The 19,178-nt window shown below is 41.4% G+C and overlaps 1 protein-coding gene across 9 annotated transcripts in view; it reads right to left on the reverse strand.

The window, feature by feature from the left end:
* EXOC1 (exocyst complex component 1) overlaps positions 1 to 19,178 on the reverse strand; it is a 290,111-nt gene that overhangs the window by 248,260 nt on the left and 22,673 nt on the right. For 5 of the 9 annotated variants that reach the window (XM_053703947.1, XM_053703946.1, XM_053703949.1 and 2 more), the window contains 2 exons: positions 10,900 to 11,009; positions 9,128 to 9,181 (listed from right to left, as the gene is read on the reverse strand). In XM_053703947.1, coding sequence (XP_053559922.1) covers positions 9,128 to 9,181; positions 10,900 to 11,009 — 164 coding nt within the window. The remainder of the gene's footprint in view (positions 1 to 9,127; positions 9,182 to 10,899; positions 11,010 to 19,178) is intronic. The other 4 variants (XM_053703952.1, XM_053703954.1, XM_053703955.1 and 1 more) reach the window with 1 other exon arrangement.

Below are 19,178 nucleotides of genomic sequence, written 5' to 3' on the forward strand. Positions count from 1 at the left end.
CTTTGAGTGCTTTATTTAAATAGCTCATATTTTTGTGAGTGTATAATGGCCCTTTAAATGGAAGGGAAAGCAATCTAGATTTTAAAGTCATGTCAGCAGACCAAGACTTCAGTCACAGAGCCCTACTGGCTAGAACAGAAAAGTCTGATGTCTTGGCATTCAAGCGAATAGTCTGCATGTTTGCATCGCAAATAAACAAATTATCTACCCTTAAGGCCTTAATTCTTTCCTGGATCTCCTCGAGGGGAGTTTCCACCTCGATCATCTCAGAGAGAGAGTCGCACCAATAGGTAGCAGCTTCAGCCACCGCAGCAACTGCCAATGCAGGCTGAAATAACCCAGTGTGCTGAAACATCTTTCTCAACAGAGCTTCTAGCTTCTTATCCATGAGCTCTTCAAAACGATGAACTATCCTCAAGCAGGATAGTGGTGAGTTTAGCAAGCATGGAGATAGCTCCATCCACATTAGGGACAGATCCCCACAACTATAATTGGGAGTCAGTAACCGGGAACAACTTTTTAAAGGAAGAGGAAGGGGAAAAAAAGAGGATCCAAGTCTTTCCCATTCATTCTTAATATTTGCCAGGGCGAGGTAAAGCACTAAAGGCCGCAGACACTGCTATTTGCAACTGTTCAGAAAAGTCTAGCGGTAAGAGGGCCCCTCCCAAAGGAGGATTAGTTGTGCAATGGGGAGCTGCATGTGTAATCGGAAATGACTTCAGGGAACGCACCTCACGGGACGGAGACCCCTCAGAGGTGGACGGCTCAGTTGTACTAAACATCTTAGTCTTTTTAGATATAATAACTTTATCAAGGCATGTGGAACATAATTGAGCAGGCGGATATACCGTAGCCTCACAATAAAAACAGGTATTAGCTCTTGGTAAAGAGGGAGTACCCACTAATGCTCCTCCATAGCTTGCGCTTTTACAATGGACTAAAGAAAAAGTAAATGGCACCTTTATACCCCAATGGCCGGGGGACTCACCACCTCCTATGAACCAGGCCCCACAGAGGAACCGCTTCTTCTCCTTTAAACCGCACGGTCAGGAAAGACGAAGTTAATGAGGCCACACCCGGTCACATGGAGTGCCATGCAGGACCGCCCCTGCTACAGGAAGAAAAGCGTGCCAAACTGACAGGCTGCACAGTTATCCAAACGAAAGTAAAACGCCTGAATGTTCCCACATCTGCCAGAGCCTCCTCTCACACATGTCGCAGCATAAAACAAAGTAAATCATGTATAAATCCCCCCTTTTCAATAATCCCCTTCCGGAGATATTATCCCTTGATTTCATACAGATAAAGGAGTCACACTGTGACCCTGTTTTCTTATGTTATAATACTATATAAAATGAAACAATCTTACCAGACATGGACTTGAGTGATAGAAGCAGGCAGTGAAACTCGTCAACACTGATTGCTTAGGAGCTGTTAAGTCTGGATGGTTTCCCTGCATCTCCAGACTAACTTTCGTCAATGCTCTCACTGAGAGGCTGACAAGACTACTTAAAACTCCAGTCCCATAACGAAGAGTACTACCCTCCATAACAGACTACTCTGAATCTTCTGACACTTCTCTGCCATCCTCCTGTGACGAAAGGCAAAGAATGACTGGGAGATGAGGGGAGTGGGGGAGGTATTTAAAGCCTTTGGCTGGGGTGTCTTTGCCTCCTCCTGGTGGCCAGGTTCTGAATTTCCACAAGTAAGGAATGAAGCCGTGGACTCTCCTCATATTAAGATGGAAATAACATGAAATTGTTAACTACACACAAATGAGGGATCTAAAAAAATAGCATTCAGTTACATAAGACTGTTACCAATACTGATTCAATCAACCACTATTGTTTTAATCAGATATGCCGTAACATTTATTCCAGGTTAAAACAAACTGATCAGAATTGGAGCTTTGGATTTATTTTAACCTGGAATAAAGTTTATGATTTCTGGAGACTTCAGACTCCCTGTCAGTATTTTCCATTTGTGTTCTTCCCCTGTTCCTACATGAAACACCTTATTTTTTCCTGTTTCCTAGTGTAGAGTCTGTGTGATACCGTTAGAAGCCTTCCTCTTAGGAACTAAGAGCAGAAGACTGTACTCCCAACAGAAACCTGTGCTGCCTTTGTGGATAACACCTGTGTAGTTGTCATCATCATAGTATTCACCCTTTATCTTGATTCAGACTGACATCCATTAGCTTATGGTAGCCTAGCTCTGCCCTATAAAGTCTGTGGCCTTTTCACACATTTCTCTTCATCATGAAGTTACTAGGCCCTGTACATTTGAGTGTATGGCTGCCTGGCAATATGCCTAAGGAACATTATAACACCCAAGCAATCCGTCACCATTGATCTCATGTGATCAGGGTCTCATTCAAAAGAGAAGGGGAACAAACCAGCCCATCAGGAGCAGACCAGCCTGCCAGGAGCTTTACTGGTATCATGGCAGCCAGCCATGCCCTGTGAGTAACCTCCACAGCTGTATTAGTAGGCCGTGATGAACCTCCTAAAGTCTGGCAAGAAAAGTATTTTTTTTCTAGAAAAAGACCATCAGTTTTACAAAAATTTTTTAAAAAAACATAATTTATGCTTACCTGATAAATTTATTTCTCTTGTAGTGTATCCAGTCTACGGATCATCCATTACTTATGGGATATTCTCCTTCCCAACAGGAAGTTGCAAGAGTTCACCCACAGCAGAGCTGCTATATAGCTCCTCCCCTAACTGCCACATCCAGTCATTCGACCGAAAACATGCAGAGAAAGGAAAAACCATAGGGTGCAGTGGTGACTGTAGTTTAAATGAAAAAATTACCTGCCTTAAAATGACAGGGCGGGCCGTGGACTGGATACACTACAAGAGAAATAAATTTATCAGGTAAGCATAAATTATGTTTTCTCTTGTTAAGTGTATCAAGTCCACGGATCATCCATTACTTATGGGATACCAATACCAAAGCTAAAGTACACGGATGAAGGGAGGGAGAAGGCAGGTACTTAAACTGAAGGTACCACTGCCTGAAAAAAAAAATCCTTTCTCCCAAAAATAGCCTCCGAAGAAGCAAAGTATGAAGCGCAGACCAAGACGCCGTCTTGTAAATCTGTTCAACAGAAGCCTCATTTTAAAAAGGCCCAAGTGAAAGCCACAGCTCTAGTAGAATGAGCTGTAATCCCTTCAGGAGGCTGCTGTCCAGCAGTCTCATAAGCTAAACGAATTATGCTTTTAACCAAAAAGAAAGAGAGGTTGCTGAAGTCTTTTGACCTCTCCTCTGTCCAGAGTAGACAACAAAAAAAGTAAATGTTTGATGAAAATCTGAAGTAGCTTGTAAGTAAAACTTTAAAGCACGAACCACGTCCAAATTGTGTAATAGACGTTCCATCTTTGAAGAAGGATTAGGATACAAGAATGGAACAACACTCTCTTGAGTGATATTCTTGTTGGATACCACCTTAGGTAAAAAACCCAGTTTTGATACGCAGGCCTACCTTATCCGTATCGGAGGACCAGATAAGGAGAATCACATTGTAAAGCAGATAACTCGGAGATTCTACAAGCCGAGGAAATATCTACCAAAAAGGAACTTTCCAAGATAAAAAGTTTGATATCTATAGAATGAAGAGGTTCAAACAGAACTCCTTGAAGAACCTTAATAATCAGGTTTAAGCTCCATGGCGGAGCAACAGGTTTAGACACAGGCTTGGTTCTAAACAAAGCCTGACAAAATGCCTGAACGTCTGGAGTATCTGCCAGACGCTTGTGCAAAAGAATAGACAGAGTAGGAATCTGTCCTTTTAAGGAACTAGCTGACAACCCTTTTCTCAAAATCATCTTGGAGAAAAGATAGTATCCTGGGAATCCTGACTTTACTCCATGAGTAACCCTTGGATTCATATCAATAAGATATTTACACCATATCTATGTTCAATTTTCCTAGAGACAGGCTTTCATGTCTGTATTAAGGTATCAATGACTGACTCGGAGAAGCCATGCTTTGATAACATCAAGCGTTCAGTCTCCAGGCAGTCCATCTCAGAGAAGTTTAATTTAGATGGTTGAAAGGACCCTGAGGTAGAGGGTCCTGTCTCAGAAGCAGAGACCATGATGGAAAGAATGACATGTCCACCAGATCTGCATACCAGGTCCTGCGTGGCCACGCAGGCGCTGTTAAAAACACCAAAGCACTCTCCTGCTTGATCTTGTGCAAAGACCTCCGGAGGGAATTCCCACTTCCCCGGGAGAAAAGTCTGACGACTTAGAAAATCCACCTCCCAGTTCTCAACACCTGGGATATGGAGAGTTGATAGACAAGAGAGAGTCTCTGTCCAGTGAATTATTTTAAGACTTCTAACATCGCTAGGGAACTTCTGTTCCCCCTTGATGGTTGATGTAAGCCACAGTCGTGATATTGTCCGACTGAATCTGATGTACCTCAGAGTTGCTAACTGAGGCCAAGCCTGAAGAGCATGGAATATCGCTCCCAGTTCCAGAATATTTATTAGAAGGAGGGTCTCCTCCTGAGTCCACTATCCCTGAGTCTTCAGGGAGTCCCAGACTGTATCCCAACCTAAAAGGTTGGCATATGTTGTAACAACTGTCCCATCTGACCTGCGGAAGGTCATACCCTTGGACAGATGGACCCGAGATAGCCACCAGAGAAGAGAATCTCTGGCCTCTTGGTCCAGATTTAAGAAGGGGAAAAATCTGTGTAATCCCCGTTCCATTGACTGAGCATGCATAGTTGCAGCGGTCTGAAATGTAGGCGTGCAAACGGTACTATGTCCCTTGCCGCTACCATTAGGCCGATTACATTCATGTACCGAGCCACCGAAGGGCGCGGATGGAATGAAGAACACGGCAGTAAGTTAGAAACTTTGACAACCTGGACTCCGTCAGGTAAATTTTCATTTCTGCAGAATCTATCAGAGTCCCTAGGAAGGAAACCCTTGAGATTGGGGATAGATAACTCCTTCCTTGTTCACTTTCCACCCCTGCGATCTCAGAAATGCCAGTACTACATCCGTATGAGACTTGGCAATTTGGATGTTCAACGCCTAAATAAGGGGCCACTTCTATGCCACGTGGCCTAAGGACCGCCAAAGCGACCCCAGAACCTCCATAAAGATTCTTGGGGCTGTAGTTAACCCAAAGGAAAGAGCAACAAACTGGTAATGCCTGTCTAGAAAGGCAAACCTGAAAAACGATGGTGATCCTTATGCATCGTTATGTGAGGATAAGTATCCTTCAAATCCATTGTAGTCCTCTATTGACTCTCCTGGATCATAGTTAAGATGGTACGAATAGTTTCCATCTTAAATGATGGAATTCTAAGGAATTTGTTTAAGATCTTTAAATCCAAAATAGGTCTGAAGGTTCCCTCTCCTTGGGAACCACAAACAGATTTGAGAAAAACTCTGTCCCTGTTCCTGTCTTGGAACTGGATGGGTCTCGTACACAATGTAAGAATGCCTCTTTCTTTATCTGGTGTGCAGATAATTGTGAAAGGTAAAATCTCCTCTTTTTCGGAGGGGAAGCTTTGAAATCCAGAAGATATCTCTGGGATATAATTTCCAATGCCCAGGGATCCTGGGCATCTCTTGCCCATGCCTGGGCGAAAAATGAAAGTCTGCCCCCTACAGGATCCGTTACCGGATAGGGGACCGTTCCTTCATGCTGTCTAAGAGGCAGCAGCAGGCTCCTTGGCCTGCTTATCTTTGTTCCAGGTCCGGTTGTCTCCAGACCATCATGGACTGAGCAAAAGTACCCTCTTGATTTGCCTTAGAGGAAGTTGATGCCACACCTGCCTTGAACTTTCGAAAGGCACGAAAATTAGACTTTTTTGGCCCTTGATTTCGACCTGTCCTGAGGAAGGGCATGACCTTTTCCTCCAGTGATATTAGCAATGATCTCCTTCAAACCAGGCCCTAATAGGGTCTGCCCCTTGAAGGGAAGTTAAGTAGCTTATTTATTAAAGTCACGACAGCTGACCATGATATAAGCCATAGAGCTCTGCGCGCCAGTATAGTAAAAACAGAATTCTTAGCCGTTAGTTTAGTCAAATGAACAAAGGCATCAGAAACAAAGGAATTGGCTAGCTTAAGTGCTCTAAGCTTGACAAGTATATTCATCCAATGGAGTCGCTACCTGTAAAGCCTCATCCAGAGACTCCAACCAGAACGCTGCAGCAGCAGTGACAGGAGCAATGCATGCAAGGGCTGCAGGATAAAACCTTGTTGAATAAACATTTTCCTAAGGTAACCCTCTAATTTTTTATCCATTGGATCTAAAAAAGCACAACTGTCCTCGACAGGGATAGTGGTACGCTTAGCTAGAGTAGAAACTCTTCTCTCCACCTTAGGGACTGTCTTCCATAAGTCACGTGTGGTGGCATCTGTTAGAAACATTTTTCTAAAAATAGGAGGGGAAGAGAACGACACACCTGGTCTATCCCATTCCTTATTAATAATTTCTGTAAACCTCTTTAGGTATTGGAAAAACATCAGTACACACAGGCACTGCATAGTATTTATTCAGTCTACACAATTTCTCTGGCACTGTGATTGTAACACAGTCATTCAGAGCTGCTAAAACCTCCCTGAGCAACAAGTGGAGGACCTCAAGCATAAATTTTAAATGTAGAAATATCGGAATCAGGTTAAATCATCTTCCCTGAGTCAAAAATATCACCCACAGACTGAAGCTCCCCTCAGCTTCTGCATATTGTGAGGCAGTATCAGACATGGTTCTTGACGCATCTGTATGCTCTGTATCTACCCCCAGAGCTATCTTGCTTTCCTTTAATTTCAGGTAGTCTGACTAATACTGCTGCCAGAGTATTATTCATAACTTTCGCCATGTCTTGCAAAATAAACGCTATGAGCGCCCTTGATGTACTTGGCGCCATTTGAGCGTGAGTCCCTGAAGCGGGAGTTGAAGAGTCTGACACGTGGGGAGAGTTAGTCGGCATAACTTCCCCCTTGACAGAATCCTCTGGTAAAATAAACGCTATGGGCGCCCTTGATGTACTTGGCGCCATTTGAGCGTGAGTCCCTGAATCGGGAGTCAAAGGGTCTGACACGTGGGGAGAGTTAGTCGGCATAACTTCCCCCTCAACAGAATCCTCTGGTGATAATGTTTTTAAAGACAAAAAATTATCTTTATTGCTTAACATGAAATCAGTACATCTGGTACACATTCTAAGATGGGGTTCCACCATGGCTTTTAAACATAATGAACAAGGAGCTTCCTCTATGTCAGACATGTTAGTACAGACTAGAAATGAGACTAGTAAGCTTGGAAAACACTTTAAATCAAGTTAACAAGCAAATATAAAAACCGTTACTGTGCCTTTAAGAGAAACAAATTTTGTCAAAATTTGAAAAACAGTGAAAAAAAAAGGCAGTAAATCAAACAAAATTTTTACAGTATATGTAATAAGTTAACAGAGCATTGCATCCACTTGCAAATGGATGATTAACCCCTTAATGCAAAAAACGGATCAAAAAAACGACAGACATTTTTTAACAGACACAACAAAACTGCCACAGCTGTGCTGTGGATTACCTTCCCTATAAACGATTTTGGAAGCCTTTTTAGCCCTTTAGAGATGTCCTGTAGTATTCATGGGACTGCTGAGGGAAGCTGGATGATTCATTTTGTAATTTTAACTGTGCAAAAAAGCGCTAAAATAGGCCCCTCCCACTCATATTACAACAGTGGAAAGCCTGAGGAAACTGTTTCTAAGCAAAATTTAAGCCAGCCATGTGGAAAAAACTAGGCCCCAATAAGTTTTATCACCAAACATATATAAAAAACGATTAAACATGCCAGCAAACGTTTTAAATTACACTTTTATAAGAGTATGTATCTCTATTAATAAGCCTGATACCAGTCGCTATCACTGCATTTAAGGCTTTACTTACATTACTCCGGTATCAGCAGTATTTTCTAGCAAATTCCATCCCTAGAAAAATATTAACTGCACATACCTTATTGCAGGAAAACCTGCACGCCATTCCCTCTCTGAAGTTACCTCACTCCTCAGAATATGTGAGAACAGCAATGGATCTTAGTTACTTCTGCTAAGATCATAGAAAACGCAAGCAGATTCTTCTTCTAAATACTGCCTGAGATAAACAGTACACTCCGGTACCATTTAAAAATAACAAACTTTTGATTGAAGAAATAAACTAAGTATAAAACACCACACACCTCTTACGACCTCCATCTATGTTGAGAGTTGCAAGAGAATGACTGGATATGGCAGTTAGGGGAGGAGCTATATAGCAGCTCTGCTGTGGGTGAACTCTTGCAACTTCCTGTTGGGAAGGAGAATATCCCATAAGTAATGGATGATCCATGGACTGGATACACTTAACAAGAGAAATAATAATTCTGCTGAATGGATTTTTAATGCCTTCTTTATGGTGGAACACAAATAAATGCATACACATCCTCTTAAGTATTGGCAATCAATAAACATGTCAGTATTGAAAAAGCCTCATACGTAATCACCATCAATAGTGGTATTTTGCATAAGATACAAATACGCTCCATACCGATAACTAAATGCATATCACAAATGGATGGCATGCACTAGTCAGTGAAATATGTTAACTGCTAATACAGAAGTTTGACCTAATAGTGTAGTCTATAGCAACATCCAAAAATAAAATGCTATTTCCTGCCATTTTTAACTCATGGACTTTTAGTAAGCACATTGTATTAATATAAAAAAACATAGCTGTCCATGTAACCAATGCACACACATTTACTGATTTTCACTTCTTACTCTGCAAATTATGCTTGTAAGGCCGCACAACAAACGTCAAGATTTTAGTTATAAAACAGCAAAGGCATGCTAATTAATACATCAATATTCCATGTCACACACCAACTATAAACATGCATCCTTGCATAATATACAGATATTATTATAAAGCACATAATAAAACGCAAATACTTTGATAACATAATTTTGATGTAAACTGAAACACTGTAGAATAGAAAAAAAAAAAGAACATACCCTTTATTTCAGTCCAGAAAACGGAACATTTGCAATTGACAAATGTATAGCAAGCTATTAGTAAAACAAAACAAGCCTTTTTTTTAACCAAACCCAATGTACTCACAGCCATAGATAGATAGTAGGTTCTGTTATACAAATATGGGAAGAGCAGAGTAAACTGGTAAGAGATAAAATATAGAAGTACAATCATTTGAAGAGGGCCTTGAATGACGAACTATAGTTATACATATTGTTCATGTTTATAAACCTGATGGAGAAATTGTTAATACCAATAGGAGTAGCAGATGCTCATACACCATTCTAAACTCCTGATCAGACTTCTGTTAAAGGACTGCTCCTTTCTTCAAGTTCCCTTTTTATGCTGTCTGTTTCATGCTGAATAAAAAGTTTTCAACTTTGATAAGACTTTAATTTTTCCATAAATAGAACTATTACACTGACAAAAATTATGCCAACAATGTTTAGGAATAGAATACCGCCATATCTTAAAGGGATGGTAAATTCAAACTATATACTAAGCGCCATTAAAAAATAATATACGAGTTAAAATCATCAAAAATACATATTTTACAACTTACTATATTAAAATATATCTAAGCGCTTCTTGCCTATGTTATCCACCATTAGCCCCGAAGAAAAGACAATTTTTTTTTCTAATCCATGACATTTTTTTTTATCTTCCAATCAAAGCTATGACGTTTTGGCATGTTTCACAAGAAAAAAAATAATAATAAAAAAATTATATATATATATATTTTGCCCATGCGTTAGCGACGTCTGCTTCTCGTCTTTTTTCTTGAGTCGCATATGTGCATTACAATTTTGAAGACACACATGCCCACAGTTCATCAAATACAGATTATACACGGACCGACGGCTCAGTATGTAAACAAGTAGCGACTATTACAAACAACTATTGTTAAACAATAATTGATGGTCTGAAATAGTAAAATTTACCATCACTTTAAGAGCCTAGAATGCTACAGAAAGATATTCAAAACACAACAGTCATTCTGATTGGATTAGGACAAGGAGCTGGGCTAAAACAGTTATTTATAAAACAAATGTGCAAAACTTTTGCAGATAGAGAATGCAATTTTAAGCAACTTTCTAATTTACGCCTATTATTAATATTTCTTCATTCTCTTGGTATCTTTATTTGAAAAAGCAGGAATGTAAGCTTAGTAGCCGACCCATTTTTTGTTCAGAACCCTGGCTAGCACTTGCTGATTGGTGACTACATTTAGCCACCAATCAGCAAGTGCTACCAAGGTTCTGAACCAAAAATGGGCCGGCTGCTACATTCCTGCTTTTCAAATAAAGATACCAAGAGAACTAAGAAAAAAATGATAATAGGAGTAAATTAGAAAGTTGCTTATGCTCTATCTGAATTATGAATGAAAAAAATGTGAGTTTAATATCCCGTTAACAGCTATTTTAAATAGATAAGGATTACTGCTAATGTATACAGTGATGCATTTGTAGAGAATATATTACCAGTTCTGTATTTAGACAAAACATAATACACCACTTAGTATTCACTTGCAGGTAGACACACAAATTTATGTATTTAAAACGTCAGTATCTTCAGGGACTTCAATATAATGTCTCTCCTCTAATAAAACATCTAAAAATGGATCATTTATTATACATAAAACTAGCAATAAAACAGTTTCCAACAGAACCAAGGGAATATGTGCGCTAATGCAAGTGTTGCACACATGGGTGATCTTTTTAATCTAGATTACAAATGTGGTTATGTTACTAAAGAGTTTAAAATATTTGTCCTAAAATCCCCTATTCCCTGTAAAAAGAGGTCATTCCAGTTGATAATTTACTTTGCGGAATCAATATGGTACAGGACAGGGGAATTACCTGCTGAACAAAGACATTGTTTAAATGGCTTGCAAGTCTGCGTGCAAATTGCTCCCGCAGGTCACTGAACAGCTGTTGCTGCTGCTTGACACATTGAAGCATTTTGTGCCCTGATAAAAAAAAAAGAAAAAGGTTAACAGTAAACAGAAATTGTTAAAATGAATAAACATTACAAAACTACAGGGAGTGCAGAATTATTAGGCAAGTTGTATTTTTGAGGATTAATTTTATTATTGAACAACAACAATGTTCTCAATGAACCCAAAAAACTCATTAATATCAAAGCTGAATAGTTTTGGAAGTAGTTTTTAGTTTGTTTTTAGTTATAGCTATTTTAGGGGGATATCTGTGTGTGCAGGTGACTATTACTGTGCATAATTATTAGGCAACTTAACAAAAAACAAATATATGCCCATTTCAATTATTTATTTTTACCAGTGAAACCAATATAACATCTCAACATTCACAAATATACATTTCTGACATTCAAAAACAAAACAAAAACAAATCAGTGACCAATATAGCCACCTTTCTTTGCAAGGACACTCAAAAGCCTGCCATCCCTGGATTCTGTCAGTGTTTTGATCTGTTCACCATCAACATTGCGTGCAGCAGCAACCACAGCCTCCCAGACACTGTTCAGAGAGGTGTACTGTTTTCTCACATTTGATGATGGACCACAGGTTCTCAATGGGGTTCAGATCAGGTGAACAAGGAGGCCATGTCATTAGATTTTCTTCTTTTATACCCTTTCTTGCCAGTCACGCTGTGGAGTACTTGGACGCGTGTGATGGAGCATTGTCCTGCATCAAAAACATAATTTATGCTTACCTGATCAATTCCTTTCTCCTGTAGTGTAGTCAGTCCACGGGTCATCCATTACTTATGGGATTATGTCTCCTCCCTAACAGGAAGTGCAAGAGGATCACCCAAGCAGAGCTGCTATATAGCTCCTCCTCTCTACGTCATACCCAGTCATTCGACCGAAAACCAAACGAGAAAGGAGAAACTATAGGGTGCAGTGGTGACTGGAGTATAATTTAAAATTTAGACCTGCCATAAAAACAGGGCGGGCCGTGGACTGACTACACTACAGGAGAAAGGAATTTATCAGGTAAGCATAAATTATGTTTTCTCCTGTTAAGTGTAGTCAGTCCACGGGTCATCCATTACTTATGGGATACCAATACCAAAGCTAAAAGTACACGGATGACGGGAGGGACAGGCAGGCTCTTTACACGGAAGGAACCACTGCCTGAAGAACCTTTCTCCCAAAAACAGCCTCCGAAGAAGCAAAAGTGTCAAATTTGTAAAATTTCGAAAAGGTGTGAAGTGAAGACCAAGTTGCAGCCTTGCAAATCTGTTCAACAGAGGCCTCATTTTTAAAGGCCCAGGTGGAAGCCACAGCTCTAGTAGAATGAGCTGTAATTCTTTCAGGAGGCTGCTGTCCAGCAGTCTCATAGGCTAAACGTATTATGCTACGAAGCCAGAAAGAGAGAGAGGTAGCCGAAGCTTTGTGACCTCTCCTCTGTCCAGAATAAACGACAAACAGGGAAGAAGTTTGGCGAAAATCTTTAGTTGCCTGCAAATAAAATTTCAGGGCACGGACGACGTCCAGATTGTGCAGAAGTCGTTCCTTCTTTGAAGAAGGGTTAGGGCACAATGATGAAACAACAATCTCTTGATTGATATTCCTGTTAGTGACTACCTTAGGTAAGAACCCAGGTTTAGTACGCAGAACTACCTTGTCTGAATGAAAAATCAGGTAAGGAGAATCACAATGTAAGGCCGATAACTCAGAGACTCTTCGAGCCGAGGAAATAGCCATCAAAAACAGAACAGCTTGATATCAATGGAATGAAGGGGTTCAAACGGAATACCCTGTAAAACGTTAAGAACTAAATTTAAGCTCCACGGTGGAGCAACAGTTTTAAACACAGGCTTAATCCTGGCCAAAGCCTGACAAAAAGCCTGAACGTCTGGAACTTCTGACAGACGTTTGTGTAAAAGGATGGACAGAGCTGAGATCTGTCCCTTTAAAGAACTAGCAGATAAACCCTTTTCTAAACCTTCTTGTAGAAAAGACAATATCCTAGGAATCCTAACCTTACTCCATGAGTAACTCTTGGATTCGCACCAATGTAAGTATTTACGCCATATTTTATGGTAAATTTTCCTGGTAACAGGTTTCCTAGCCTGTATTAAGGTATCAATCACCGACTCCGAGAATCCACGCTTAGATAGAATCAAGCGTTCAATCTCCATGCAGTCAGTCTCAGAGAAACTATATTTGGATGTTTGAAAGGCCCCTGAATCAGAAGGTCCTGTCTCAGAGGCAGAGACCATGGTGGACAGGACGTCATGTCCACTAGATCTGCATACCAGGTCCTGCGTGGCCACGCAGGCGCTATTAGAATCACCGATGCTCTCTCCTGTTTGATTCTGGCAATTAATCGAGGAAGCATCGGGAAGGGTGGAAACACATAAGCCATGTTGAAGACCCAAGGTGCTGTCAGAGCATCTATAAGCACCGCTCCCGGGTCCCTGGACCTGGATCCGTACCAAGGAAGTTTGGCGTTCTGGCGAGATGCCATGAGATCCAGATCTGGTTTGCCCCAACGCCGAAGCAGTTGGGCAAATACCTCCGGATGAAGTTCCCACTCCCCCGGATGAAAAGTCTGGCGACTTAGGAAATCCGCCTCCCAGTTCTCCACTCCAGGGATGTGGATCGCTGATAGATGGCAAGAGTGAGACTCTGCCCAGCAAATTATCTTTGAGACTTCCATCATCGCTAGGGAACTCTTTGTCCCTCCCTGATGGTTGATGTAAGCCACAGTCGTGATGTTGTCCGACTGGAACCTGATGAACCTCAGAGTTGCTAACTGAGGCCAAGCCAGAAGAGCATTGAAAACCGCTCTTAATTCCAGAATGTTTATTGGAAGGAGTTTCTCCTCCTGAGTCCATGACCCCTGAGCCTTCAGGGAATTCCAGACAGCGCCCCAACCTAGCAGGCTGGCGTCTGTTGTTACTATCGTCCAATCTGGCCTGCTGAAGGGCATCCCCATGGACAGATGTGGCCGAGAAAGCCACCATAGAAGAGAATCTCTGGTCTCTTGATCCAGATTCAGCATAGGGGACAAATCTGACTAATCCCCATTCCACTGACCTAGCATGCATAATTGCAGTGGTCTGAGATGCAGGCGTGCAAAAGGAACTATGTCCATTGCCGCTACCATTAAGCCAATTACCTCCATGCATTGAGCCACTGACGGGCGTTGAATGGAATGAAGGACACGGCAAGCGTTTTGGAGTTTCGTTGACCTGGTCTCTGTCAGGTAAATTTTCATTTCTACAGAATCTATAAGAGTCCCCAAGAAGGGAACTCTTGTGAGTGGCAATAGAGAACTCTTTTCTACGTTCACCTTCCACCCATGCGACCTTAGAAATGCCAGAACTAACTCTGTATGAGACTTGACGCTTGTATCAGAATGTCGTCTAAGTACAGAGCTACCTATATTCCTCGCGGTCTTAGTACCGCCAGAAGAGAGCCCAGAACCTTTGTAAAGATTCTTGGAGCTGTAGCTAACCCGAAGGGAAGAGCTACAAACTGGTAATGCCTGTTTAGGAAGGCAAACCTTAGGTACCGATAATGATCTTTGTGAATCGGTATGTGAAGGTAGGCATCTTTTAAATCCACTGTGGTCATGTACTGACCCTTTTGGATCATAGGTAAGATTGTCCGAATAGTTTCCATTTTGAACGATGGAACTCTTAGGAATTTGTTTAGTATCTTTAAATCCAAGATTGGTCTGAAGGTTCCCTCTTTTTTGGGAACCACAAACAGATTTGAGTAAAACCCTTGTCCTTGTTCCGACCGTGGAACCGGATGGATCACTCCCATTATTAAAAGGTCTTGTACACAGCGTAGAAACGCTTCTTTCTTTATCTGGTTTGCTGACAACCTTGAAAGATGAAATCTCCCTTTTGGAGGAGAAGCTTTGAAGTCCAGAAGATATCCCTGAGATATGATCTCTAACGCCCAGGGATCCTGGACATCTCTTGCCCAAGCCTGGGCGAAGAGAAAAAGTCTGCCCCCCACTAGATCTGTTTGCGGATCGGGGGCCCTCACTTCATGCTGTCTTAGGGGCGGCAGCAGGTTTTCTGGCCTGCTTGCCCTTGTTCCAGGACTGGTTAGGTTTCCAGCCCTGTCTGTAGCGAGCAACAGTTCCTTCCTGTTTTGGAGCGGAGGAAGTTGATGCTGCTCCTGCCTTGAAGTTACGAAAGGCACGAAAATTAGACTGTTTAGCCCTTGGTCTGGCTCTGTCTTGAGGCAGGGCATGGCCCTTACCTCCAGTAATGTCAGCGATAATCTCTTTCAAACCGGGCCCGAATAATGTTTGCCCTTTGAAAGGTATGTTAAGCAATTTAGATTTAGAAGTCACATCGGCTGACCAGGATTTAAGCCACAGCGCTCTGCGCGCTTGAATGGCGAATCCGGAGTTCTTAGCCGTAAGCTTAGTTAAGTGTACTACGGCATCAGAAATAAATGAATTAGCTAGCTTAAGGACTCTAAGCTTGTCTATAATTTCATCCAATGGAACTGAGCTAATGGTCTCTTCCAGAGACTCAAACCAGAATGCCGCCGCAGCCGTGACAGGCGCAATGCATGCGAGGGGTTGTAATATAAAACCTTGTTGAGTAAACATTTTCTTAAGGTAACCCTCTAACTTTTTATCCATTGGATCTGAAAAAGCACAGCTATCCTCCACCGGGATAGTGGTGCGCTTAGCCAGAGTAGAAACTGCTCCCTCCACCTTAGGGACCGTCTGCCATAAGTCCCGTGTGGTGGCGTCTATTGGAAACATTTTTCTAAATATAGGAGGGGGGGGAAAAGGGCACACCGGGCCTATCACACTCCTTGGTAATAATCTCTGTAAGCCTCTTAGGTATAGGAAAAACGTCAGTACACACCGGTACCGCATAGTATCTATCCAGCCTACATAATTTCTCTGGAATTGCAACCGTGTTACAATCATTCAGAGCCGCTAATACCTCCCCTAGTAATACACGGAGGTTCTCAAGCTTAAATTTAAAATTTGAAATGTCCGAGTCCAGTTTATTTGGATCAGATCCGTCACCCACAGAATGAAGCTCTCCGTCTTCATGTTCTGCCAATTGTGACGCAGTATCAGACACGGCTCTAATATTATCAGCGTACTCTGTTCTCACCCCAGAGTGGTCGCGTTTACCCCTAAGTTCTGGCAATTTAGATAATACTTCCGTCATAACATTAGCCATGTCTTGCAAAGTGATTTGTAAGGGCCGCCCTGATGTACTTGGCGCCACAATATCACGCACCTCCTGAGCGGGAGACGAAGGTACTGACACGTGAGGAGAGTTAGTCGGCATAACTTCCCCCTCGTTGTCTGGTGAAATTTTCTTTACATGTACAGATTGGCTTTTATTCAAAGTAGCATCAATGCAATTAGTACAACAGTGGGGAAGCTCAGTAAACTGATTTTATTCAAAATAAACGACAGCCAAGTGGAAAAATAGTGCCCATAACGTTTTATCACCAAGTACCTCAGAGAAAAACGATTAACATGCCAGTAAACGTTTTAAATGTAAAATTAAGAAATGTTATTAAAAAGCCTGCTGCTAGTAGCTTTCACTGCAGTAGAGGCTTAAATATAAGTTAGATGTATACAGTATTTTCTTAGTGAAGTTCCATTCCCTAGAAATACCTCAGTGTAAACATACATACATATCAGCCTGATACCAATCGCTATTACTGCATTTAAGGCTGCACTTACATTACATCGGTATCAGCAGTATTTTCTCAGTCAATTCCATTCCTTAGAAAATAATATACTGCAACATACCTCCTTGCAGGTGAACCCTGCCCGCTGTCCCCTGTTCTGAAGTACCTCACTCCTCAGAATGGCCGAGAAACAGCAAGTGGATCTTAGTTACGACCGCTAAGATCATATACAAACTCAGGTAGATTCTTCTTCTAATACTGCCTGAGAAAAAACAACACACTCCGGTGCTGTTTAAAATAACAAACTTTTGATTGAAGAAATAAAAACTAAGTATAACAACCACAGTCCTCTCACACGTCCTATCTATTAGTTAGGTGCAAGAGAATGACTGGGTATGACGTAGAGGGGAGGAGCTATATAGCAGCTCTGCTTGGGTGATCCTCTTGCACTTCCTGTTAGGGAGGAGACATAATCCCATAAGTAATGGATGACCCGTGGACTGACTACACTTAACAGGAGAAATCATGTTTTTCTTGAAGGATGCAGACTTCTTCCTGTACCACTGCTTGAAGAAGGTGTCTTCCAGAAACTGGCAGTAGGACTGGGAGTTGAGCTTGACTCCATCCTCAACCCGAAAAGGCCCCACAAGCTCATCTTTGATGATACCAGCCCAAACCAGTACTCCACCTCCACCTTGCTGGCGTCTGAGTCGGACTGGAGCTCTCTGCCCATCCATCTGGCCCATCAAGACTCACTCTCATTTCATCAGTCCATAAAACCTTAGAAAAATCAGTCTTGAGATATTTCTTGGACCAGTCTTGACGTTTCAGCTTGTGTGTCTTGTTCAGTGGTGGTCGTCTTTCAGCCTTTCTTACCTTGGCCATGTCTCTGAGTATTGCACACCATGTGCTTTTGGGCACTCCAGTGATGTTGCAGCTCTGAAATATGGCCAAACTGGTGGCAAGTGGCATCTTGGCAGCTGCACGCTTGACTTTTATCAGTTCATGGGCAGTTATTTTGCGCCTTGGTTTTTCCACACGCTTCTTGCGACCCTGTTGACTATTTTGAATGAAACGCTTGATTGTTCGATGATCACGCTTCAGAAGCTTTGCAATTTTAAGAGTGCTACATCCCTCTGCAAGATATCTCACTATTTTTGACTTTTCTGAGCCTGTCAAGTCCTTCTTTTGAACCATTTTGCCAAAGGAAAGGAAGTTGCCTAATAATTATGCACACCTGATATAGGGTGTTGATGTCATTAGACCACACCCCTTCTCATTACAGAGATGTACATCACCTAATATGCTTAATTGGTAGTAGGCTTTCGAGCCTATACAGCTTGGAGTAAGACAACATGCATAAAGAGGATGATGTGGTCAAAATACTAATTTGCCTAATAATTCTGCACTCCCTGTATTACTTAAAATATTAGAAAATAAATGTCAACATTATTGTAATTCACATGCCCTTAAACCCTACCTGTATGTCACTGGTCTTTGGATGGGGATTTCAAACCGTGCTTTTCGATGATGAGAGCCGCCGGAATATAGATAATAATAGCGCGGTCCTGCTACTCACGGCGAGACCCGCGCTACTATGACCTGTAAAACCCTTAATGACCAGCGACATACAGGGTATGTTGCAGTGTTTAAGGGGTTTTGATCCCTGTAATAGCCAGCAGGGATATTACTACATGCCTCACTACCTGTGGCTTTTGAAAAATAGCAGTCCGGTGCTATTTAACCCCTTAGAATAAAAACAGCAATTGACGTACAGGTTACACTGGTTGTCGTTAAGCAATTACAACACCCAATCACATTAATAGTGTTCTCGTCAGGACCTTTTTAATGGGTGCAACAACCGGCTGATTTTACTGACCACTCAGCTAAAATGTTAGCCATTATTAAGCTAAAATTAGCTAATAATAAACATTTTCAATGTCCTTGCACAATGTATCATTATTTTTTTAAATTAAATTATGCAATTAATTTGTGCTTGGGGTGTTCTAATATTACAACCCCAATACTGATATTTTTTAAAATACATTAAATTCACAAAGTAAAACGTCAAATAATGTGTTAATGTGTTTTCGTTTATGTACATTTTCCTTACTGTTCCAACTTTTTCGGAATTGGGGTTGTAGAAAGTATTCGGCTTCTTTATAATGCCATCGAGCTGGCAACATTTTCTGTAGAGACAACACTGATATGTGTTACTATTCTTCTCACTTTGATAGTATATAATTGAACATATTGCCTGAGCCAAAGTGTCCAACTCCGACATGGGATCATATTGAAAATACAACTAGAGGAAAACTGTCAGTCTCAGTACAATTACTTTTACTGGCACTATGTTGATTATTTGTGATTAAAAATAACCAAATATAAATAATCAACGGTTTTGTTTGATATATGAGCAAGCCTGATATTGGCAGAAGTACAGAATTTAAATGTGATGTGTAGAGTGACCTTGTAAAATTGAATAAGCTTGTAAAATAACCAAGTTACATGCCTGTAC

Source organism: Bombina bombina, chromosome 2, assembly GCF_027579735.1.
Source record: "Bombina bombina isolate aBomBom1 chromosome 2, aBomBom1.pri, whole genome shotgun sequence".
Lineage (NCBI taxonomy): Eukaryota > Metazoa > Chordata > Amphibia > Anura > Bombinatoridae > Bombina > Bombina bombina.